Raw genomic sequence first — 25352 nt, 5'->3', positions numbered from 1 at the left:
ACGTCATTACCTTGCGAACAACAAGTTCCATGGCGTTTGTAACGAGCATGATGGATCCTTGAAATCATTGTGCTCTGACGCCAACGCTGCCAACACCGCCAAAATTGAAGTTATTCCATTCCTCTTATTGCCGTCAAAGATAAATCCTTTCCTGACGTCATAGTCAGTACTGGTCCAATCGTGGAAGACCGATCACAGCGACGCTTTCAATCGCGCACGTCGCCAACACAAGAGCACGCTTCCACACAAATTAATTTGGGTCTCGAGGCCAATACTTCGTCTCACCTTGGCAAGGACGAACTGCGAAGTCGCTGCGGGCGCGAGCGGGTAGACTTGACTGCCTAGACTGAGGACTTGCTGCACAAGCGCTCGTGCAGCCGCGGAGGGTACATTTAAACAAATGGCCCGCGCTTTTAGTATGCGCGGGTAACAATAGTGCCTGCTAAGGGTAGACAAAGTATATGCTCTTAGCCGGTCAGCAACTATGGATGAAACCTCAGAACGATAGTTTGTTTGCGAGTTCTTGTTCACTTCACATAAAACAAGCCACCATTTCACTTTGTGCTGTGTACCTTCACTTCGCGCAGGTTCCGTGAATATCGGAAGAAAACGAAAAGCATCGCTGCATTCCCGTAAAACAAGAAAAGCGTGCTTATCATAGTTGCGATCAACGGTAATCATTGGCTCAACACAGATACTTTCTATACGCACAATCTGGACGCGCTGAGGAATCGATCGATTCTGTCGGCGTCACAAGTCCTTACACGTATTGCGGGAAAGTACCCTCGCAGGTGTATGTCTCTTTGTGCACTCAAGCCGCGGTCAGTTTGCTAACACAACACACGAAAGACAGTGCCTGAGGCGTTCCTTGCATAACTTCCTGCAGTCATGTTATATGAAACGCTTGAAACGTGCTTGAGGCGCAGATAATTCTTCCATCATGTCTGCAGCCTGTCTTTTTTTACGATACATCAGCCAATGCGCTGTTTCCAAACAAGCCCGTTTGGTGTGGTCACTGCGCAGAAAGCACAGCATGCAGTCTTCACGCGACTATCGACTTCATGCGACTACTATCGAGTCACCCCAGCTCACCCGGCGTAGCCGCAGTCCCATTGATGGAGTCCAGGCACTGCCCCGTTACGGTGTCACACTCCACGCCCGCGCGGCAGTCGCATCGAAGGCCGCAGTCGGTGCCGTGGAAGCCCGGGGGGCAGGGCAGCTCGCAAAAACTGCCCCTCCATCCGGGGCCGCAGGTGCACGCCCCACTCATGACGTCACACAGGGCATTCGGGGCGCACTCGCATCGGTCGCTGCAGTTGCGGCCGTAGGATCCTCGGGGACAAGCTGCGCGAACGCCATGATGGGGATTTCAGCCCGCTCGTCCAAACTGGTGGACGCCGCGATTATCACGGATCCTTTTCAAGCGTACGAAGAAGATTCCGCGATCTCTGCGTGCAGTATAATAGCCGAACTACTCTCGTGCGAAATACTAAGAAAGGTATTTAAGTTAAAGAAGCGCTAAACTTTAATAAAACAGAAAAAATAATTCCTGGATACGACACGATGTCACAAATTGAACTGTCCCAGGAAAAAAAAATAGCGCAATATTTTAATCATGTGCGAATAGTGGACTCTGAGCTTGAAACTATTCGAAGCGAATATTTCTGAATCAGTTTCAGTCAGTTTTAGTTTTATTTAGACAGCCTACAAGTCAAACAATAGACCGATCTCACGAGGAGTTGCGCGACGCCACCGCTGCCGCGGTGCATTCTGGTATATGTAGTTCTCCCAAGTTTTCTGGCCGCGTCGGCGCGCATTGCACGCCCGGCGTTTGGAAATTTTCGGGTTAGCACGAGACTTTTAGCCAGGTGTTGACTCATGGTTTTCAATCGGTGGCTTCACGCGCTGTATGCCACGGAGCTATAATAACAGCACCAGGCAAAAAGGCCTCGGATATTATGTCTTCCCGCAAGAAAGAAGCAGGGCAACGGAAGGTCGACAGAGCCGGACAAAGCGGCAGGAAAAATAGCGTTTTACGATTTGTTTCGCGATTTGCTTCATAATTTATATCCATTTATTGCACGTCAGCTAAAATATGTAAGATTAGAGGGCACGAGACATAGAGCGTGCCAAAGTGTTCCGTAAGCTGGAATCTCTCTGACCATTTGCTCCGTAGCGGCCTATTCGTTGGTCTATCTCAAATAGGACCTCCGCACTGCTTTGCGGAGGCCGTTTTTAATACACTTCTTACTCGGTGTATTTTGCTGGTTATAACTGGTATTGCGACGACATGTTTTAAGCACAACTGTGCTTCAAAAGATCAGGACAATCACTAAAAAAGAGCAGCGATTCCCGATATGCACCACTTGATATAAAACAACTTTTTTTCTGAAGCAGCCTTCAGTTTTTTTTTCCATACCTACGCGAAAAGATTACATAATGCAATTTAGAAGCGCAACACGTACTTACCGCCAAAGATGTAACAAACGAACCTCATCCATTTTGTGGTGGTCTATTAGGCTGGTGTTACTAATCCATTCTGCACTAGCACCAGTCGAGACCGCGGAAAAAAGCTTCCCCCGTCGGGCGACTGTTAGCGTTCGGATCTTGCGCAAACAAATAAAACTGAATAGAAACTGTGCACGAAAGATCATCTCCACCCTAAGCTTTCAGGTATCTGGCATGGTTGCTTCTTTTTGTTAGATGCCAATTATTACGGCGCGTCAGGCATGGCCTTTCTGTAGATCAGTTCTTTGTGTGCAGGCTTTTCCCGCTGTTCATCTGTACTCTGTCACACAGGCTGTCAACCAGAATGAAACAATTTCTAGAAAACTATCGCTGACAGAGAAAGTCTATTTAGCCGCTCTTGCTTGATGGCCGATTAAACGTTATGCACAAGACGGAGCACCACCAAGCTCAGTTTTTCATCACATTTGATGCTGTTCCGTGGTGCTACACCGAGCCGATAGTCCCTCGAATTTTCTTGTTCTTTGCTATTGCACTAGATGTTCACTTGTTTGTAAGGTAATTGAGACGTCCGAGAAGTCGGAATGCTCGAGTAATACCACCGTTTTTTTCTTTCTTTTTTTTTTTTTTTTCCGCGGCCGCAGTGGGATTACTTCGTAAACGGCAGTGGGCTACGCGTTCACGAAAACGAAGAAGCAGACGACGACGAAGCAGACGACAAAGCGATTCTAAAACGATAATACGACTGGAACTGCTTTTCTGCACTTGCTGAGGAAAGTAAGGCATCACAAACAACACAATCTTATGAAGCAAAAACATGCAAAAGAATCAAGGTGATACCGGGGCGTGCCGAATGATAATCTATGATGATGTACGTACACGCAGCCGTATGTATAGCCGGGAAGCCGGGAAGGGATGACTACAAGTAGCATGGCGGCGGCACCACTTCCGGAATGCGCGCGCCTGCGCAGTTCGCTTGGTGACATCGGTCTATTTTCTGTGTGTGTGTGTGTATGGGGGGGGGGGGGGGGGGAGGGGAGTGCCGTCTCAAAAGGCATAGGCATGCCTGACAAGGTGACAGCCCTCTTTTCCTGTCACATCATTCAGCGAGCCCACATAAAGACAAATATCAATAAAAATTTTTACACGTGATCGGGTCATACAAAACAGCAAAAAGGCCCACCAGCAAAAAAACAACACTGTATAAAAAGGACGAAACCAAAGAAATGAAACAAAACAATCACCAATGAAGCGAAGAAACATATATACATTCTCTCTTTAAATCTCCATAAAAGCGGCAAAGAAAGTGGCACTCGGCAATATATTCTCAGAGAAAAAATGGCTGCAGCACACTTCGAGAAAACCATTAAATCAAACAGCAAAAAAAAAAATGTTCCTCAAATATAAAAAAAAACAAGCAATGGGTCACTTTTGAAACAACAAAAGATACACATTTCGGTTCTTCCTGAGAGATTGACCAGACGCACCTCTCTAGACAATGGTTATGAGATCAGGGTGGTTATTAGGAAGGTTCGAAAATCCAATTTCTGCATGTCATAGTTTGTGCTTGTTTTTTTTTTTTCTTCGTGTAGTTCGTGGGCCGAAAATAGTTTGCGTGATCTTCCCAACGATACTTCTTTTTTAAAAAAAGGGGGCTGTTTCAAGCGTGTTTCGAATATGAATGACTAAAACTAAATTGCTTTTTGTAAGCAGTTTGAATGGTTAATATAAGGTGTCCTCTATAGAGTGGAAAAGAGTGACTTAGATACGGTGCGTTTTCGACTAAGCGCAAGACATTTTTTTTAATATGTGTAGTGGCGCCCCTATATGAAAACACTCTCATAAATATGTGGTGTAGTGCTTACACCCTTTGTCCGATTAAAAACACCCCAAAGCTACATTTCGACGTTCAGTCCACCGACGTAGAACTGACGATACCAACTTTTACGAGCGACTTGATAGCTGTGTGACATAACTTATTAAATAGCTAATGTACGTATCAAAGACTACAGAAAACAAAACACTGAGATTTTGCAGCAAAGCCAACAAAACATTGATTGTTTTGCTGTAGTCTCAAATGCGTACCTATGCGCCTATTTTCATAGGTTGTCTCACTGGACTCTCAAGCCGCTCGTGAAACTTGGTACCCTCGGTTCGACGTCAGTGGACTAAAAGTCAAATTGTAGTTGTTGGGGTGTTATATATAGCCATAGGACAAGGAGTGAGAGTGAAGACAGTAGGCGCGAATGAACGAATGTGTATTATTGTTTTTACCCAATAGGGCAAGAAATGTTTCAGTCTACAGATAACTTTAACAGATCGTAAAATACCCATTCTTGCTCTGTCTACATGAAACGACCAGTTTAAATGTTCACGAAACAAAACGCTCAGAAACATATCTGATAAAAAATGTGCGATCATTTTGTTCTGAAGTTTAACTTGAGTTTCATGTTGAATGCATTCATTCCTTGGTCAAAACATAATACACCTCTGGTTTTCTTTTATTTAATTCAAGATTGTATACTCAGCAATTCTAAGCTTGGTCCAGAAAAAAAATGTTTGTTTTATCAGCATATTATCTTTTATACCGTGCTTGAGGCATCTTTTTAATGTCATTTATAATAAGTAAAAATAAGAGTGGACCGACAATAAACCCACACAGGACGGCATCTTTTATTTGACCCACATTTGACTTTAAGTAATTAATCTATGTGTATTATAAACGATTTCCGAGATATCTCTTTATTAAACTGAGAGACTTTCCTCTCATTCCATATTTAGACATTTTTTCCGTAAATAATATTACGTTAAATTGAATTGAAAACCTATTTGGAAGTCAAGAATCACTCCTACTGCATACAACTTCTCTTTAAAAACTTCAATTTCTTTCTTTCATTATGATTGAAAGAGCCAATTCAGACGACTTTTGCATCTGAAAGTTGTACTGTTGCTCCACTATTACATTATTTAGCTTGAAAAAAAGTTCAGGCGTCGTCTATTAAAGGAGCTGTGCAACGATATTCAATTGGAATGTTTTTCACTATAGACGCGTTGCTCTCGGGCAGAGGGCGCGAGCGCGTCCGCAAGACGCGACCATGTTATGCTGGCAGCACTATCCAGGTGGCGCTGTAACGTTCGATTTTGCACGTGCCACGTTCACATGCAAGCACCTGTCATCATCTCTAAACGCGCGATAACAAAACGTCTAAAAAAAACTAAAATAAAAAAAAAAAAGAATTCTGCAGCTTGCGGCCTCGGCGTCCCAATCAGCTTTATTATTTCATTGCGTTCTTTCATAGCTTCCGTGAGCCCGTATGTCTCAATTTACATGATAGCGAAGGCGAGGCTACTTGCAAAATCATGTGCCCCTGAACGATGCTCGCACTGCACGAGCGCGCGTGCTTAGAAGGGACACTGCAAGCTCGGAGCTCGCTCTTGTAGCCTCTGCTACGCTGGCACTTTGAATAAAACTAACTATAAAAAAAAAAAAAATCTGTAGTGGGGGAGCGTGATGCCGCATGTTCGAAACGCGAGCCAAATATTTTATTTTGCTCGCCTGGAGCGCTGCTCAAAACTTGAGAGCTACGGGCCTATACACGACCTTACTGGCATTAGTGGGACTCAAGGATACTCGCACAAAACGCCACTGGTCAAGAAACTCCTTTGTTGCGGTGAAATTTCAAGGACAAAAGCAATCATTTTCGTTCAATCTCTCCTTTGCAAAATTTGATGACGTAACGTGGGGATCGCAGTACACCCAAGTGACGATATTTGAATGCGGTTCATAGATTGGACCCGAGCCCTGCGTGGGCACTCGATTTGGGCTTGTGATAGTTACTAGCTCGAGAAGCATTCGGGTAGTCGCCCGCGTCCAATCGCTGCAACGACGACAATAGCCGCACCCTAACAATGTCTGGAACTCAGCGTGTGTCCTGTGCTTTGCCAACCCCAGCGCGTGGCTATGATCAACATTGGCGGCATATAATCGGCTCCAGATCGCGTGGCCTCTTGTTCTGGCTGCGAGTTGAGGGGGTGAACGCTGCTCGTTTTTCTTTAATTTTTTTCTGGGACTTCTATTGCGTGAAGTGAAAAACGAACGCGTGTTTCAAAGGTCATTAACGTCAGGGATCTGCTCTAAGCGGTATTTGCGCAAAGTACAAAAATTTTTGCACAGCTCCTTTAACTTTCGCTATGAGATTTCAAAAACTTGGTAGAACCGATATTGGTCCGGAATTGTTTAAGTCATGTTGCCACAAATGACAGGAGTAGAAGCGATAAAAATCCCGTTTCAAACTGAAAGTTTAATGGGTCGAACTTGTGTCAAACTAAATAAAGAACGAACCTCGAGACAGCATAAAAGCGGGCGGCAATTTGGTGGCGTAATAGAAAGCGAGCGCGAGACTGACTCAACACGGTCCCTCGCAGCTCCTTATCTAGTGTCAGCCGGCATCTAAAAATTCGACCCAGAAGGCTCGAACGTCGACCGTTCACGGTGAGATGAAACAGGTACTTTCGAGAAAAAAAAAATATAGGGCCAATTAATAAATGTAACATCCCTAGCAAGAATAAACACGAATTTCCTAGAAGGCGTTGCTTGCTCGGCCCCGCGCGCGGCGTTAGCCCCCCCCCCCCCCCCTTATTAAAAGCGCATCGTCCGCATGCAACAGAAAATAAAAATAAAAATGGCTAATAAACAAAACAAAAAATACCGTGACACGAAATAAGCATGCAGCGTCACAGTCCTAACACGCGTAGAACGGCTTGAGTCGAACGACGTGGATCACTTCGGGCTGTGGCTGGCAGCGTCTTAATGGTCAGGTTACGTCGGGGAGCACCTCGTGGTTCAAACCCCCAAGGAGGCGAATGACGTTGTAGGGTCAGAGGTAGCGTTTTAATAGTTTTTCACGGAGGCCACGGCGGCGAATGGGTGTCCATACCCACACCCTGTCTCCGGGCTGGAACTTCACATCGCGACGACGCAGGTTGTACCGGCCAGCGTTGACACGTTGTTATGTCCTTTATCCGAAGTCGGGCTAGCTGGTGTACCTCTTCTGCCCGTTGAATGACGAGCTGGGCGCCGTCGGTGCCGTCGTCCGTCGGGTCGTGGGGCAGCATGGTGTCCGAGCATCGCCATCACCTCTCTACCGTGCACCAGCCGAAAATCTGTAATCCCAGTTTTCTCTTGAACCGCCGTGTTGTACGCAAACATGGCGTAACACCTCATCTCACGTCTTGCGTACCACGTCTACGTACATCGAGATTATGTCGGCGATCGTCTTCTACGTCAGCCCGATAGTCTGCAGGGGGTACGCCGTGGTTCGACGATGGTCGGTGTGGCTCAGGCGGAGTATCTTTTGTGTCAGTTTCGCCATGAACGATGAGCATCTGTTTGTAATCCGTACTTAAGGAGCGCCGTGTCGGAGGACGATGAACTCAACGGAGAACTTGGCTACTTGCACAGCTGTTCTCGACGGGAGAGCTTTTATCTCGGCGTGCCGGCCAAGATAATTAGTTGCCACGATTATCCAACGGTTTTCCTTTGTCGACGGCGAGAATAGTCAAACTAGATCCATTCCAATCTGCTGGAACGGTGCAATGGGGGGCGTCATCGGCTGCAGGAAACCTGCCGGCTTCGTGGGCAGTTTCTTCCGTCGCTGGCACGCGTGGCACGATTGTGTGTAGAGGTAAACAGTCTTCGGAACCTTGGTCCAGTAGTACTTCTTTCGAATCCTTGCGAGAGTCCTGCTGTAACCAAGGTGACCAGATGCCGGGTTGGCGTGGCAGGCGTGAAAGATCTCGAAGACTAGTGGGGATTACCAGGAGCCACGTCGAGTTGCTGCCCCCGAAGTTCTTTTTGTAGAGAATACCTTGCCGGCCGGAAAATGTTAGCAGGGTACGTGAGAAGGCTCGGGGAATCGTACCCCCTCGTCCCTCAAAATGGTCGATCAGTGCGCGCAGTTCAGGATCTTCCTGTTGAAGCGCTGCCATGCCTTTTACGCTTACAGCGCCAAGAAAGCGATCGTCGTCGTTTTTAACGCAGCCAGTAGCTGACTCAACGGAGGCTCTGCACAGGCAGTCAGCGTCGCTGTGCCTTCGGTCTGACTTGCAGACCAGGGTGACGTGGTAATCTTGCAGTCGTAGGCTTCATCGGGCGAGGCGTCCCGATGAATCTTTGAGGCTCGCTAACCTGCATAGCCTGTGTTGATAGGTGGCCACTCGAAAAGGGCTCCCGTATAGGTATAGGGCGGAATTTCGTGATGGTCTCAGACGACGGCAAGACATTACTTCTCGATCGTCGCGTAATTTAGTTCCGCATTTGAAAACGTCCGTCTAGCGTAGGCGATCACGCGTTCTGTACCCTCTTATTGTTGGACCAGTACCGCGCCGAGTCCTGTACTGCTGGCGTCCGTGTAAACTTCTGTTTCGGCTGTTCGGCCGAAGTGACTAAAAATTGGTGGCGATTGAAGTCGCCTTTTAGTTCGTCAAATTCCTGTTGCTAGTGTGGGGGGCCGCGAGGCCCTGCCACGTTATTTAAAGTGAGGACATAGAACGAGACAAGCGAACGACGTGTCTGCCTGTGATGGCGGCTTCAGAGCATTCTCTTGCACGCGCTCCCCGAGGCGCGTGCGGGTGCTGCGCCTCGAGCCATCTCTTTTATTTTCATGAGAAGAATGGATCTGTGGTGCGTTGCACCCTACAGATATGCCCCCCCTTAGCGAGGAGCCCCGACGAGCGATTAAAGAAAACGAAAAGAACAACGACAACACACAATTAGGGCGCTAGCTCTGGCCATGAGTTTGTCCAATGAACTTGAGCAGACTTCCTGCGAGACTTCTGACTTTCTTCGCGCGTCTCACATGTGATGAGGTTCACGGGTGCGTGCTCGAGATGGGCTGGCTTTAGACGCTCGAGAGCGATGGTGCCTCGTCGTCCATTGATCTGTACAACGAAGCCACTTGGCTTCTTTTCCAGAACCGGGAACGGTCCCATATAGTGTGGTTGGAGCGGTTTCCGTCTGGCTGTTTGGCGCACGAACACATGCGTTGCACTGTACAAGTCCTGAGAGACGTAAGGAGTCTTGGCAGATACCGCGCGCGTAGGAACTGGTCGTAGGTCTGCAAAAACCTCCTTCAGCTTTGTGGCGTAGTCTTCTGGCCTCGTGTTTGGAGACGGGTCGACCTCGAAAAAGTCCTATGGTAATCGGAGGGTCGTCCCATAGACGAGTTCAGAGGTTGCACAGCCGAGGTCCTGCTTCAACGCCGTTCGAACTCCGAGTAAGACGAGTGGAAGCTGTTGTACCCATTCCTTGGAGTTCGCGTGGGCCATGAGCGCGGACTTGAGGTGTCGGTGGAAACGTTCCACCAGGCCGTTAGACTGCGGATGGTATGCAGTTGTCCGAGATCTCGTCATGGCTATGATTCGGGACAACTCGGTGAACAAGTTGGATTCGAATTGACGCCCTCTGTCGGTGACGATTTCAGATGGGCATCCGAAGCGCGCCACCCAGGACGAGACGAATGCCTCGGCGACGGTGGCTGCAGTCATGTCGGGCAAAGGTGTAGCTTCCGGCCACCTTGTGAAGCGGTCGATACAGGTCAGGATGTATCGTTGCCCTTGAGATGTCGGAAGGGGCCCGACCAGGTCGATGTGGCCCTTGTCGAAACGGGCATCTGGTGGCAGGAAGCTCGTGGATGAAGGCACGGAATGACGGTGAACCTTGGCTCGTTGACATGCCAAGTAGGTCCGCACCCAGTCACGCACGTCGAACTTCAGCCGAGGCCAAACGTAGCGATTGGCCACTAGCTTCTGTGTTGCCTTCACGCCGGGATGCGACAACGAATGAATGGCATCAAAGAGCGGCCTTCGTAGCGCCATCGGAACGAATGGGCGGTGCGTTCCTGTGGACGTGTCGCAGACGATGGTGATGCCTCCTGGGAACTCAACATCCTCTAGCTGGAGAGAGTTGTTTGATGTGCGGAGCTGCTGTAGCTCCTCGTCGGATGCCTGATGACGAGCCAGAAACGTGATGTCGAGTTGCGGAGCAGGCGATGGTACGGCGTCAATTCGGCTCAGTACATCAGCGGGGACGTTTGATTTCCCTTTGATATGCCGGATGTCCGTCGTAAACTCCGACAAGAAGGCCAGCTGGCGGATCTCTCGAGGGGTATAGACAGAGCTTGAGTTGCGGATGGCGTAGGTGAGTGGTTTAAGGCCTGTTCCCACATGCAGCGGAGCGCTACAAGCATAGCGCTTACCTCGCGCTAAGCGCGTGCTGATGGGAGCGTTCACCAGCTTTGTATCGCACCGTCAAAACTGTTGCTCATGGCAGACGATAAGTAGCTGACGGCACGTGAGGAGCGCTACATCAGCGCTTCGCTGCATGTGAGAACCGGCCTTTATGGTCCGTCCAGATGACAAAGGGGCGACCTTCGACAAAGTGTCGAAAGTGCCGGACGGCCAAGTACGCTGCGAGCAGTTCTCTTCCAAAGACGCTGTAGCGGGTCTGGGCGGGCTTCAACTTCTTGGAAAAGAAAGCTAGGGGCTGCCATTCGCCGTCCACCTGTTGCTGTAGGACCGCCCCAACAGCCGTAGCTGAAGCATCTGTCATGATCGAGGTTCTGGTATCGTGTTGTGGATGTCCCAGAAGTACAGCGTCTGCAAGTACAGTCTTTACTTCGCAGAAGGCTTGCTCCGCGTCTTCACTCCAAGGCAGGTTGGTAGTGGCACGTGCAGTCTTTGCTAGTAGAAAATCAAGAGGCTGGAGTAGCCTCGCGCAGTTCGGAATGAACCGGCGGTAAAAATTTACCAGGCCGAGGAACTGGCGAAGCTTTGTGATCGAGCTAGGTCTTGGGAAGTCCCTGATCACTTGCACTTTCGACGGCAAAGGTCTGATGCCGTGTCGGTCCAGTCGATGTCCCAGAAACTCGAGTTCTGATTTCCCAAACTCACTTTTTGCGGCGTTGATGATGATGCCGTGGTCTGAGAGTCTTTGGAAAAGAAGACGGAGGTGGTTGGTGTGCTCCTCCTTTGTCGAACTAGCGACCAACAAGTCGTCAACGTAGGCAAATACGAAGGGAAGCCCGCGCGTGACAGCGTCGATGAATCTCTGGAATGTTTGAGCCGCATTACTGAGGCCAAAGGGCATGCGGAGAAACTCAAACAGACCAAACGGAGTTGTAATAGCTGTCTTTGGGATGTCTTCGTCAGCGACGGGGATCTGGTGGTACGCGCGGGTAAGTTCAACCTTCGAAAAAATGGTCGCGCTTTGGAGGTTGACAGTAAAGTCCTGAATGTTTGGGAGGGGGTATCTATCGGGCACTGTGCTCTTGTTCAGTGCGTGATAGTCGCCACACGGTCTCCAATCTCCGTTCTTCTTGGACACCATGTGTAGGGGAGACGCCCAGCTGCTTGACGAAGGTCGGATAATTCCAAGCTCGAGCATGTGCTCAAATTCTTCGCGAGCGATGCGGAGTTTCTCTGGAGCCAGACGACGGGGTCGGAAGTGAACCGGTGCGCCCGTTGTTTCGATGTGATGGTGGACATCGTGCGAAACCGGTCTGGTCCAGTCAGGAGCTCGCGTGAGGCTTGGAAAATCCTGGAGAGGAAGTCGGAATGGCCCGTCGATGTTAGAGCAGACTGACGCGAATCCTGCGGTGTCATTTGTTGAGACGCCTTGCACGGAGAGTCGCGTTGTGGAGTCGAGCAGACGTCTCTCCTTGACGTCTACAAGGAGGCTGTGGTGTTGTAGGAAGTCAGCGCCGATGATCGCGTTGCCTACGTCTGCGACCAGCAATACTCATCGGTAGACTCGTCTGAGGCCAAGATTTATGGTGATGGACCGTTCCTTGTAGACGGGGATCGACGAGTTGTTCACAGCCCGAAGGTAGTAGATGGGTGTCTGTGATCGATCCGCGCGTTTTGCAGGAACAGCGCTTACCTCGGCCCCGGTATCGACGAGATAACGGGTTCCCGTAGTCCTGTCGGCGATGTAAAATAGGCGACTTCCTGGTAGGTTCTGACTACTCGTTGCCTCTATCGGTTTGCTCCAGGAGCAGGGACGAAGGCAGTGCCGGGCGTCGGAGCCAAAGCGACGATGGTATACGCAGACGTCCGCTGAACTTGCGGAGCGGGAACGGTCAGCATTTCTGCAACGAGATGTTGAACGTCCACGTTGTTGTTGAGTGCATGGACGATCTCGCTGGTGAGTTGCCGCGGTAACTATCTCTTCCAACCGCTGGCAAAGCCGCTCGAGGTTGCCGTCAAACGATGGAGTGCCTGGCGGGGCAGGCATAGCTTCACTTCCGTCTTCTGCCGCCGATGTAACGCTGGCGACGGGTGGAGTGGCAACTTCAATAACGGCGTCTGCCAGGGCTGCGAGGCCTGTGAGGTCGAGAGCCGTAGCGGTGGCCAACACCATCTGGACGTTGGTTGGGAGGCGCTGAATAAATAGCTCCCGCAGCAGAGCGTCGCCGATCGTGTTGGCGCGATCTCCAAGGAGCTGAGTCATCCGCCTTAGCAGCTGAGACGGACGTCGATCGCCGAGTTCTTCCGCCGAAAGAAGTTCTTGAAGGCGGGAGCGATCTGATGCCTGAGTTCTCTGCAGGAGAGCCGCCTTCAGCTGGTCGTAGGAAGCTGTGGCCGACGGTTGCGCAAGGATGTCGTATACTTCGTCGGCTGCTGCCAGCGACAGCGCCGAGACGACATGATGATACTTGCTCTCCTGGCTCGTCACACCGCTGAGATGAAACTGGGACTCAGCCTGCAGGAACCAGACCCTCGGGTTTCTGTCATAGTACGGCGGAAGTTGGACTGCAACCGATGAGATGGAAGCCGGGGATCCGGCCGCTGCTCTTTGGGGTTCGCCGTTGTCCATGGTCCTCGACCGGGTCACCAAATATGTGGGGGGCCGCGAGGCCCTGCCACGTTATTTAAAGTGAGGACATAGAACGAGACAAGCGAACGACGTGTCTGCCTGTGATGGCGGCTTCAGAGCATTCTCTTGCACGCGCTCCCCGAGGGGCGTGCGCGTGCTGCGCCTCGAGCCATCTCTTTTATTTTCATGAGAAGAATGGATCTGTGTGTGCGTTGCACCCTACACTAGTTTTCTCCCCATTCGAAGTTCACGGCGTCTTTTGTGAGGTGTTCGAGCGGCGCAGGAAGCTTGGCGAAATCCCGAACGGACCGCCTCTAGTACGCGCAAAGTCCTAGGAATCTTCGGACGGTTTTCTTGTCAGTAGGCGGTGGAAATGCCGCAACAACAGAGTCTCCTCATGGTCAGGACGAACACCTTCGTTCCTTACAACGTGGCCAAGGAACGGCGAACTGGCACTTCGTCAGCTTGAGGGTCAGTCCAGCGGTCCTAATCTCTTAACTGAAAAAGCAAGATGACTTGTTCCTCAAGGAAATGACAAAGCTGCCGACGGTATCGTAGGCGTACCTTTAGGACTACCTATTCAAGCCACCTGGTCCATGTACCTGAGAACGACCTGAAACCTGCAAGCCCTTAAACGGGTTCAACTACTTCATGAACGGCAAGGCATCTGCCATAGGCACCTTCCTCGCTCAGGCGCTGGAGAAAGTCGGCCGAGCTTCGCCGCAGGCGTCGCTGTACTGGGTCTTGGTTTTAGTGGACAATCTTCAAAAATATTTTCTTACGTACCCTTCGGCGCAACGCGAGCCTCTATAATGCCCAATTTTCTAATGTTTTGACTCGCTTGCTTCGGTACTCGAGGTTTCTTTCACACAGCACCGTGACAGCTCGCATTTATACGTGCCGTAATGGCCCGGCTAGCACCTATCGTTTGAGGCGCCGCTGACACCGCACCCTCGCGTTTGTCACGTTGCGCCATCTGTCGGCAGCATATCGAAGTAGGCGAGCACCGCCAGCTTAGCTGCGATCAGAGAAGCTCGGCGGCGTCGCCAGATGGCGTCCCTCGTCTCGAGATGATCGAAAGAACTTCACTCGTGAGAATGTGTTCGTGCCGGCACTTGTCGGCAACTTAGAAGCACAAGACGGGTTTATGTAGCGCGTAGCTATCGCGCAATTGACCGATCTCAATAAGCGTTCCACGCATGCCTGAGGCCGCCATAACTGTAGCCATAACCTCCTCTATACTATAAAATCCTGGCAGTTCGACGACGGAGCCTAGAGTGCCCGGTCGCAGATGTGGAGCGCGAGGATCTGGTTGCACAGAGCATCAAAGAGTTATTTCTCGGGGAACCTGGACGTCAGCGCACGGCATTTGCAGCGGCGAGGACCCGAAACACATGTCCGCTCGGGAGAAGTTTGTTGTGGTGTCTCGCCGCAGCGGGGCGCCAGTCACGTGGCTCTCCTCTCATCCGTTGTCTGCCGCTTTACCTTTTTAATTTCGGCGGCCGCTTGTCGTGGCGATCTGCCAAGCTCTGTCGATATATGAGGCTATGTTTTAAGTCACTGAGCGCTTAAAAAGTGCAGGGCATGCCACGGCCGGTCTAGAGCGGAGAGGCGCGCTCTTCTTACGGCCTTCGCTCTCGCTGAGGGAGCAATGCGATTTTTTCTAGTCGTGTAACGCCACTACTTCCCGCGTGAAGGCGCCACCACCCTGACCTCCCCCAACGCACGCGGAGCCGCCGAGCCGCGCTGGCCGCTCCACACTTCAACTGTATTCGAGTGTTTTGATGCTTCCTTTGTTTCCGATGCGTGATCACGCATTTGACTGCCTTGATTCCGATCAGCTGAAAGTTTCGTGCGGACGAGGCTGAACGACTTGCCTGAGTGGACAACGTATCGCACGCCGTGTATCGGATATCGCGCTGATGGTGTACTGCTGTGTGCCGTTGTGTAAATCCCGGTCCGGGAAGACTCCAGGTGTTTCTTTTCATCAATTTCCGAGCGACGAAGAACTGTGTTCTAAATGGAAAAAGAACATTTCACGAGAAAATCTGACTATCAACGACAAGTCGGCCTCAACTGTCGTTTGTAGCAGACATTTCCGTCATAGTGACTATGTTGCTGAGTGCCGCGTCAAAAAGCTCCTTCCGGGTGCCGTGCCGACCGTCTTTGAAGACTATCCATCCTACCTGGCGCCGAAGGCGAAGAAGCCTCGCAAGGACCCTGTACCTCGCGATTCCCTACCCCCTCGGAAACCAACGAAGCGGAAAGCCGAAACAGCTGAATACTCGCACGACGTTTGCGATGCGTCGGACGGCGTTCCCGACCAGAAACCTAGTGTTTGCACACAAACGACAAACCATGACGCTCAGAGAGCAAGCCGTTATCTTTCCATGATCGGAAGACTTCGCTGTCAGGTCGCCTACTACCGCTCCAAGAGCGGGAAGCTTCTGCAACAGCTCGCTGCCGAAAGAAAAGTGACCAGCTTCTATCGTGAAGATGAGCGGTACACTTCTGTCAAGAAGATTGCTGCAGATTCGGAGAAGGGAGAAAAAAAGGCGCTGTTTCTTCTTCACCAGATAAAAAGCTACGGGAAGAAACGGCTAAGCTACCCCGAAGAGATCATCAGAGAATGTGTGATATGGCGATTTCTTTCGCCTAAAGGCTATGATCATGCTCGAGCATCGAAGCTTCTGACACTTCCAGCAAAGTGCTCTTCAGAGATACACAGGCCCAAGTCCGACATCATCGGGAATGAGTGCCGCCATAAAGGAAAGGCTGATTCACGAAGCCTCAATGCTCAGCAGCAAGCAGCACATGGCGTCATTAATCATTGACGAGGCTGCCATAAAGCCTAAGTGCATTTACGACAGGAAAGGTGATGCAGTGTTTGGCCTCAGGGACAAACCGGATAGCAGTACGCCCTCTAGCTCAAAAGAAACACTCGCAAACAGGGTCCTATGCTTCGTCCTCAATGGCATTACTAGCTCGTACAGGATACCGTGCTCCTACTATTTCACGAGGCAGCTGAGTGGAAGAGACCTCCTTACGTGGACCAAGGAAGTCATCTCAGCTGTGGAGTTGTGCGGGTTCGTGGTCGTTCGCATTGTGACGGACAATTATTCCGCAAACACGACGATGTTCAAGCACATGGGAAATGGCTGCCTGTCAACAGTTGTCAACCATCCGGATGATCATGACCGAATCATCTTCCTGAGCTTTGACCCTTGCCACATTCTCAAGAACGTCCGAAGCCAGTTCCTCGAACGCCAGCTTACCGATGGCTCAGGTGTCGTCAGTGGTATGTTCGTCCAAAAACTTTATGATTACCAAAAGGACATGACGATCAAACTGGCACGGAACTTGACAAGGAAGCATGTATACCCATCAAACCTAGAGAAGATGAATGTGCTTCGTGCCGTGCAAATATTCTCCCCACAGGTAATTGCAGCCTTAGAACACCTTCAAGGAAACTCACGCGGTGATCCTGCTCTTTATGTTTTCAAAGACGCAAGCCTTACCATTCGTTTCATGAAGACAATGAAGGAATGGTTTGACATTCATGACACGACCTACGCAGGAAGTGCACAGAAAAGACCCATCTCAACGAAGGACGACCCTCGACTCGTGTGGCTTGAAAACGAGTTTCCATGCTACGTGAAGGGCATCCAGGAAACATCCGTGGCTTCAGGAATGAATGCTTTCACAGATGAGACCTTCCAAGCCTTGCTTTTTAGCACGAAGTCAACTGTGGAGACAACAAAGTTCCTTCTAGCAAAAGGCGCCAACTTCGTCCTGACAAGAAAGCTTAACAGCGACCCCATCGAAGCACTTTTTGGGAGAATAAGGTCCGTGTGTGGTGGCAATGACATGCTCGATGCAAGGGCTGTGACGGCGGCTCTAGATCACATTGTGAAAGAAAAGACTCTGCCTGCTGCAGGGGAAGTCAAGATACCCGATGCTGACACCGAAGACCTCGCTCCAGCTCTACCACCTGCACTAATTGAAGAACTCAGAGGCCTAAGAGAACATCCCGGTGCTCCTTCACGCTCTGTGACATACTCTGGACTTGGGTACGTCGGTGGCTATATTGTGAAGCTTATCAGTGACTTTGGATGTGATTCTTGTGTAATGCTTCTGACGACAAGCAAGAAAAATGACCCCATGTTTATGCTTGTGCAATGTCAAGACAGTAGTGGACTCTATTACCCAAAGCCAGAGTTTCTTGCTCTCTTGGACAAGATAGTGTCCTTCTTTGAAAAAGCAGTGAAGCACATGCCACGGGCAAATGTTCTCCGATCCCTGCAAGTACTGATTGAACCATATCTTGTTGACTCGCCCATCCTGAGCTGCCCAGAAGGTGTCGACAACAATCACGCCAAGCGGTCGGCTAGTTTGATTTCTGAAAAGCTGGTCAGGATCCTTCTCGTTAACTATGCAAGAAAGGTTACGGACAATAATGACAGGCCGTCTGCCTATGTACATAAGCCGCCGAGAAAGCATTTCAGGCTGTAAACTTGTAAGTTTGCCTCGTGTAATTTTCGTGGCGTACTGCTTCAGAAAGCCTACTTGTTTAGCGTGAATAAACACGGTACATTGTTACTATGTGTCCCAAAATGGCAGTCCGATTGTGTTTTTATTTTTTGTTTGCTACAATAGCGTGCATAGAAAAAGATTGATGTTATAAGCACTACAGCCCATGATCACTTTCACGTTCGAGATTTGTTGCGGCTGAAGCGCGACACCTCCCGTAGTAATTGGCCTATTTAAAAAAAAAAAATATATATATATATATATAAAGCAGAAAGATAAATATCTCCGTGGGTATTCGGCTTTCTGCCGTGGAGTTCTTCTAACAAGCGCAGTAGTTTCTAAAACTCGATCTTGGAGCGTACGAAGCGCGGTGGCACAGAAAACGCGCGAGCGCGAAGCGCGCCTCGTACGGAGGGCAGGGGTAGGGCGGTAGCGCCCCCACGAGCTGCGGCGACAGGGAGAAACCACCCCCCGTGCGAAGGCCGTAAGAAGAGCGCGCGCCTCACCGCTCTAGACCGGCCGTGGGCATGCATGTCAGAATTAAAGATCTCTCCCCCTGTCATGGCGGCCGGAAGTCGGCGTTTGCTCACGCCAGGTACTGGCACTGCGTCACTGCGCACTGTGCACTGCGCACTGTATGAGTGCGCAGAAACGATCGTTCGCGTTTGCGCATACGCCGCGCCGACAACAGCGTCACCGCAGCGGCGTGACGTCAAGGCCGCGCGGTGGTGCGCATACATACGCAGGGTGCAGCGGGGGCCGTGCCATCCTGCCGTACAGTGGCACTGGCCCGTGACGTGGTCGCAGTCGGCTCCGTTGGCGCAGTTGCACCGCTTGGCACAGTCCCGTCCGTAGCTGCCGGGTGCGCACGCTGCGATAAAAGAGAAACGCAGTGAACGCCACGAGAAGAGCCGCCAAATAGGCTACGCCTAGAGTATATGCACGCCATTCCCCGATTCTCTCGTGTGCGCCGCCATTTTAGTGCATACTGCCGAGCGGGCAGCATTGGTGATCGTGGTGATTTGCAAATATGACTTCCTGAGCTTAACGTATACGGTGCCGGGAAGCTCGGATGATTTTTCTCTGTCGAGTACAGTTTGAACGCTTCTAGGGGTCGGAAGACCATTTCCTACTATGTCAGATAAAGCATAATATAAGTTGCAACAAAGCGCCAAGATGACTAAAGTGCCGTTACTCCGAGGCGTAGCTAATTTAGTGCCTCTATACCCGTTCTCACCTCAAAAACCGTAAAAAAAAAAAAAAAAAAAAAAAATTAAAAAATTTTCACTTCTTGCAGAGCATTACTAGTTTCCCCCTTTACTTCGAGAATTAATATATACGTAGGTGCATTTTAGATTAGATATGCCTTTTCTTATCAAGACGTACATGTTTCAAACGCTCTTCACTTCATTGGTATTCCATACGCCATGCCGGCACTTGGACAGTTCCCACCACCAGGATGAACAATGGAAGTCAGATGATTAGGCTTTGTTTTGTTTTGTTTATTCTGTTTTTTTTTGGTGAATAAAGTGCTGCTGTTGCTGTAGGGGAGGAGAGGTACAAGCAGTACAAGAAATGCTCTGTCAAGCATTTCTTGTACTGCTTTTTGCACCTATTTCCTCGCTTCTTTTATGAAAAAAAAAACTAGTAAAATTAAATTGAATTAGATTGAAGGGCATCGCTTCTTCCGACAACCACATCTTGAAAGAACTATTTCGTGCGGCGGAATGGAATAGTAGAGAGGAGAGGAGAAAACCTCCTTTCTCCAGCGTTCCGTCTGCTTCCTCCTCCCCATCCTTCTTTTCTCTCGAAATATTTTCTTAACCTGTAACTGACTATAGTTGTTAGACGCCAAGGCTAAGTGCCTTTGTCTCTAATCACTGCTCCAACGCTGAATGCAAGCGTCCGGCGTTCAAACGCGACACACTGTGTGAAGAGCAGGAGACACTCTTGTTCACTCTGCTTGGAAGGAGGCAGTGGGCCCCTACCCACCATCCTTCCGATTTGAGCTTGGCATTCTGACGACGCCAGGCGACCTCGTCGTTTCCTCTCCCTCGGTTGCTCTCCGTGAAGAGCGGAAAATATGCTACCTAACCCTCAGGACGCAACCACGTCTCGAATTTGAATACGTCCTCAGACAGATATAGGGGTATTCACACGAGGGGATAAGCGTGATGCAGGGATATGCGTGACGTCGACAGCAGGCGGCAATTTCTTCCTGAGCGTGAAGTCTCTCCCCCCGGCACTTCGCCGAGATACCGGGGGGAGAGATGTCAGCGTTTGGCAGTCCAATTGAGCGGTTTCCACACTTGACACCACCGCGGACGAATGTAGCGAGCTCTACATTTGACAGCAAATATTTTAACGACGAATTATAATTGAAACCAAACTGATCGGCCTCCAAACCAGGATCATTTGTGCCGCCCGAGCATCCCTCCTTCCCTCCGCCTCGTAGCTGACGTCATAGCGCAGCATTGTAAACGTCTGACGTTTTCGTCGCGTGATGCGCGAGTAGGGGAGAAATCCCCGGGATTTCTCCCTCGTGTGAATACCCCTTAAAGGGGGAGGAGACAATTGTGTGAAGTGGATGAGCGAAACGCATCTTCTATGCGTTTCGCAGCTCGCTATAAAAGCCGACGACTAAGCATTTCTTGACGGCGTAAGGGCCGTCAAGTAGCAACGGGTTCGTGGCACCGCATACTTGTATCAATGAAATTATGCAATTCATCGAATTGTTCCTGATCTTTATATGGGGAATAGGCTTCAGGAAAAGTGGGGCCTCAAGACCAAGGTGGCCACCTATGCTAGCCTTCTCGGATCAGCAATAACCCAGACTAATTGTGCGTTTTTTTTATTTTCGTGTGTTTCATTATTCTCACTCACATGGTCGCGTGGAAGTCAACTGGGCGGTCTGGACTATACGCTCAGTTAATCACTTATTGCACTTAGTATCATATTGAGCTACAGTAATTATCGCAGGTAGCTGCCTCACAACCAAAGGAACTTCAGCAAGACATTGTTAGACTAATGGGTTCATGGTACTGACTCCTGCGTAAACTTGAATGCACAACGAAAGAATCAACACCTTCGTGTTCGTCCTCTGTCTTTGGGCATACGAGTTTACTCAGCAAAGGAACTACTTTTCGTTACCAGTGCTTTGGAAGCCATGTAAACGCTACGGGACTCATTGTTCAAAATATACCTCCTCGCCAGTGCCATCGCTCAAAAATGGTGTCGTGCAGTTATGGAGAGAAAGGATGGGAGAGGGGGAATGGCGTTACTCTTCCATTCACAGAGGTTACGCACGTCTGGGTGTCGAAGGAATATTTCGTGCGAGGGTACGCGCAGCCGGGAGTGGAGCTTACCAGGTTCGATACTTTGCCTGGGGTACTGATAACAAAATACCTCAAGACAAGAGATGTCAACGCATTGAACACAGAACTTCAGGTGTGGTTATCTGAAGTGCGTAGGTAAGTTGCACTCAAGACGGTGTTATAAGTGAGGTGGTCTACGTACACACAGTTCGCACGTGACGCCGCGGTAACCGGCGGGACAAGAGTAGCGTCCCGTGGCGCTGTCGCATGATACCGTGTCGCGGGAATTGCATTTCTTGCTGCGATTGCGTCTGTAGTGACAAGAAAAACAAGCTACGGCACGAATTGATAACGTATCGGATGGCTCACCATACTACCGATTTCACCACTTCGTTCCACCCAGCCGACGCTACCAGCTGACGGCATCAATCATGTACAGAGAAAGCCCAGTGACTTCCGCCTTGGGCACTGTTTGATTGGTGTCCTCAGCTCGTAGCGTCGGTTGCGTCTGAACGTAAGCTGAAGCGAAGCATAAAGAAATGGTGTGAGTCCGTTTTGTCTCACTAATCATCAGAACATACGCGCAGACACTACCCAACATTCAGAAAAAGCATGTTTGATACGAGTTTTGAGAAAGCCGAAGCATCATTCTTGGTATTCTAGTCGCTGAGAGCTGAAGGAACACTGGTCGGGTCTTCTTATATTCGCGCTTTTTTGCTCGTTTTATAGCGTTTTCATGCCGAAATTTTATTGGCCGTGGAGCGATAAGAAGACGGGTCGCCCCGCCCGCACTTCTTGAGCTGCCCATGACTCTAATTAACCATGTCCTGAAACTACTCGAGAGTGACATGAAAGGAAAATTTTGAAGACGAAAGGCAAAGATACGGGAAGGTAGCGTTTTACGTGCCTTGACCTTCAACTCAATATAGAGTGCCCCAATCTGGGCTGGCGGCCCTCCCAGAGTGCACGGTGACCACTCAGTCGTCTGCTAGCGAAGTCACCATCTTGCCTCCCACTTTATGCAGCGGTTTATGAGTTGTTTATGCAGTTATGGAGCACTACTCACCACTTGCGAAATGACGCGGTGTAACTTTAAGATAACGCAACGCCACGCGTTCCTTCAAGAATGTATTTGTTTACTGTGCGGGTCAGGAAACAGGAGGCAAAATGGTGACCGCGGTCCGGAAAAGTCGGCCCTTGCTGTCCCAAAAGATGTCATCACTCTATATTCCGTGTCACGAGGAGTTGCGTGCAGTACAGATAAAGGAAACGCCGGGCGAGGGAACACGAAGACAACGACAGAAGAGCACAGGACAAGCGCTGACGATCAACTGAAGTTTTATTAAAAACGGCTCAAACAGGAAAACACCACACAGCCAACCAACGCCGAAAACAACCAATGGCGTGTCGCTTACCATGCATCTATAAAATTGATCTCTTTTTTGTGCAGATAAACCGGAGGCTGGCTAACGCAGTGCCCCGCACCATGCAGCTTTTTCGATAGCATGCCTCTCCAGCACCTCTCTTTGCACTTTTGTGCGCCCCCTGCCAATGATTAAGGTATCTTGGAAGCCGGGGTGACACTGGCAGTCTCTGCAATGTACATATAAGTGACCTCCTGTCATTGATCGCAGGGAATTTGCATGCTCACGCATTCTCTCGTTGACGCAGCGTCCCGATTGTCCTATATAAACCCGTCCGCATGACAATAGAATTTTGTAGATGACACCCACAACGCAATCCACGAACTTGTTGACATGCTTAACCGTACATGACATCTTGTTACTGCTTGCCTGGTTTACGCGCGGGCAAAGTTGTGCTAATCTTTGAGGCGCCGAAAAACCATTTACGCATTGAACCGGTTAGCCACTTTTTTAAACGATGTGAAACCTTATGTATATATGGGACAACCTGAGGCCTTTGTTTAGGCTTTACTTTTGGTTCCTGAAAACCGCTCTTGACTTTTTTTCAAGAGTGTCTGAGAGACACCACGCAAAACGGACAGAGGAAATCCTGCTCCTAAAAGTCGCTTGCCCTGAGCTTCATAGCTGTCAAGCATGGCATGGTGACAGGACCTGTACAGTGAAGCTTGGAGACATTACGTGGCAATGTTTCGTTTCACAAGTTTAGAGTGGGCGGAATCGTATGGCAGGGTTTCCTTCTTGGTTCGCGGGTTGCAGCGCCAACACGCATGTTGCCCAGTGAATTGCAGCCGTAAATCCACAAACTGCAAGTACAGACCGTCTTGCAGTTCGTAAGTGAACTTTAGGCATGGAGAGCAGCGCTTGAAAACGGTCATTACATCATCTACAACATTTTGCAAAGATAATCTGCCGACATCCCTTAAGAACACCAGATAATCGTCCACATATCTGTATATCTTGCACACCTGCTGACACAATGCCGTTTCCATAGACCTATCGAACTTCGCTAGGTAAATGTCGCATAGCACAGGAGCAACGCTCGAGCCGATGAAATGCCCTCTCTCTGTACACAGTAGCTTCCGTCAAAAAGGACAAAGGGGGAGTGCAAGTATAACACTATGAGTTCCAAAAAACCATCAATCCCCACTCCACTGGCATTCTGGAAGGCAACAACACCATTTTCTTCAATGCACTCACTCACCGCCAGGAACAAGTCTTTGTGGGGCACAGAGTAAAAGAGTTCTCCCACATCGACTGAAAACGCCATTGAGTTGTCGGGAACATCCTTACTAAAGGACTGAATAACGAACTGCGAGTTTTTGACAAGGAAGGAATCATGAAGCTCCTGAGCACTCAGATGCTTTTGCAGGTAACAGCTGACCATTTTGCATGACAATGGCCCGAAGAGGCGTGTCATTCTTTTGGGTCTTTGCCGAAAAGAACACCTCCAAGTTACCTGTCTTACACTTTCTTATGCTATTTTCCAATTGTGACAGCTCAAGGGTATTGCACAGTTTTAGGGCAGCACTCTTGACCTTTTTTGGTTCGAGTGGAGTTGGTCTAAAATTTTTGCGAATGGCATCACGTGCTTTTAGGTCCAGTATGACCCTTGCCAGCACCACAAAACCTCCCTCCTTGTCTGCCTGCAGCAACCCAAGGTCGTTACTCTGAAAAAAGGAGACTATTTTGGCTAACATGTTCCCCGTGGGCTTAGAAGACCTTTTGTTAGCACATCGCGCCAGACAATCTACCCCCTAGCGTGCACCTGTCCCTCTCCTCAGCAGGGGCTTTTGCAAACACGTCTCGCACTAAGGCTATAAGTTCATGTGGTTGCATGCGCGGTTCTACACTGTATTTTGGGCCTTTTGAAAGAGTCCTTGCAACCTCTTCAATTACATCGACCTCACCTAAGGTAGTCAACCCACCCTGGGTAGGTGTGGCTGGTCGCATCTTTTTGGGAAACCCCAGTCTGACACGCTGCCACAGAAATTCCGTCACCTGTGCCACTAGCTGCAGATGCTCTCGATGCTTGCGAAGTCCTGTCGTTGCTGGATTTCCGCACGATGGTTGCAGGCAACCGAACATTCCCTGAACTTCCAGTGGTGCTTGGCCATTGTTGATGCAAAATGTGAGGTAGCGGGCGCAACACGTCGTAAGGGCGATGAGGTTAACACGTATGGTGGGTTGATTTCCGTAGCCGTTAAAACAATTAAAAGAGCCTGCCGTAAAAGATATGAACTGTACTAAGGTGGCGATGCAAGCGAGTTGGTTCATGACTTAGAAAATTGGAAACAGCGCGGCTCGAGCGTTGCTCCGGTGCTATGCAACATTTACCTAGCGAAGTTCGATAGGTCTATGGAAACGGCATTGTGTCAACAGGTGTGCAAGATATACATATATGTTGACGATTATCTGGTGTTCTTAAGGGGTGTCCGCAGATTGTCTTTGCAAAAGGTTGTAGATGATGAAATGACCGTTTTCAAGCGCTGCTCTCCAGGCCTAAAGTTCACTTACGAACTGCAAGACGGTCAGTACTTGCAGTTTTTGGATTTACGGCTGCAATTCACTGGGCAACATGTGTGTTGGCGCTACAACCCGCGAACCAAGAAGGAAATCCTGCCATACGATTCCGCCCACTCTAAACTTGTGAAACGAAATATTGCCACGTCATGCCTCCAAGCTTTACTGTACAGGTTCTGTCACCATGCCATGCTTGACAGCTATGAAGCTCAGGTCAAGCGCCTT

General features: G+C 49.7%; 1 protein-coding gene across 1 annotated transcript in view; it reads right to left on the bottom strand.

Moving 5' to 3' along the window:
- Positions 1–25352, bottom strand: part of LOC121048543 (multiple epidermal growth factor-like domains protein 6) — a 241208-nt gene that overhangs the window by 125151 nt on the left and 90705 nt on the right. The window contains exons 11-12 of the mRNA XM_040504993.2: positions 18612–18740; positions 1093–1344 (exon numbers count right to left, since the gene is read on the bottom strand). Coding sequence (XP_040360927.2) covers positions 1093–1344; positions 18612–18740 — 381 coding nt within the window. The remainder of the gene's footprint in view (positions 1–1092; positions 1345–18611; positions 18741–25352) is intronic.

This window comes from Ixodes scapularis, unplaced genomic scaffold (genome assembly GCF_016920785.2).
Source record: "Ixodes scapularis isolate PalLabHiFi unplaced genomic scaffold, ASM1692078v2 PGA_scaffold1__304_contigs__length_218370807, whole genome shotgun sequence".
NCBI classification, from domain to species: Eukaryota; Metazoa; Arthropoda; class Arachnida; order Ixodida; family Ixodidae; genus Ixodes; species Ixodes scapularis.
Note: the sequence above shows the minus strand (reverse complement) of the source record. Positions and strands in the feature narration are given on the sequence as shown.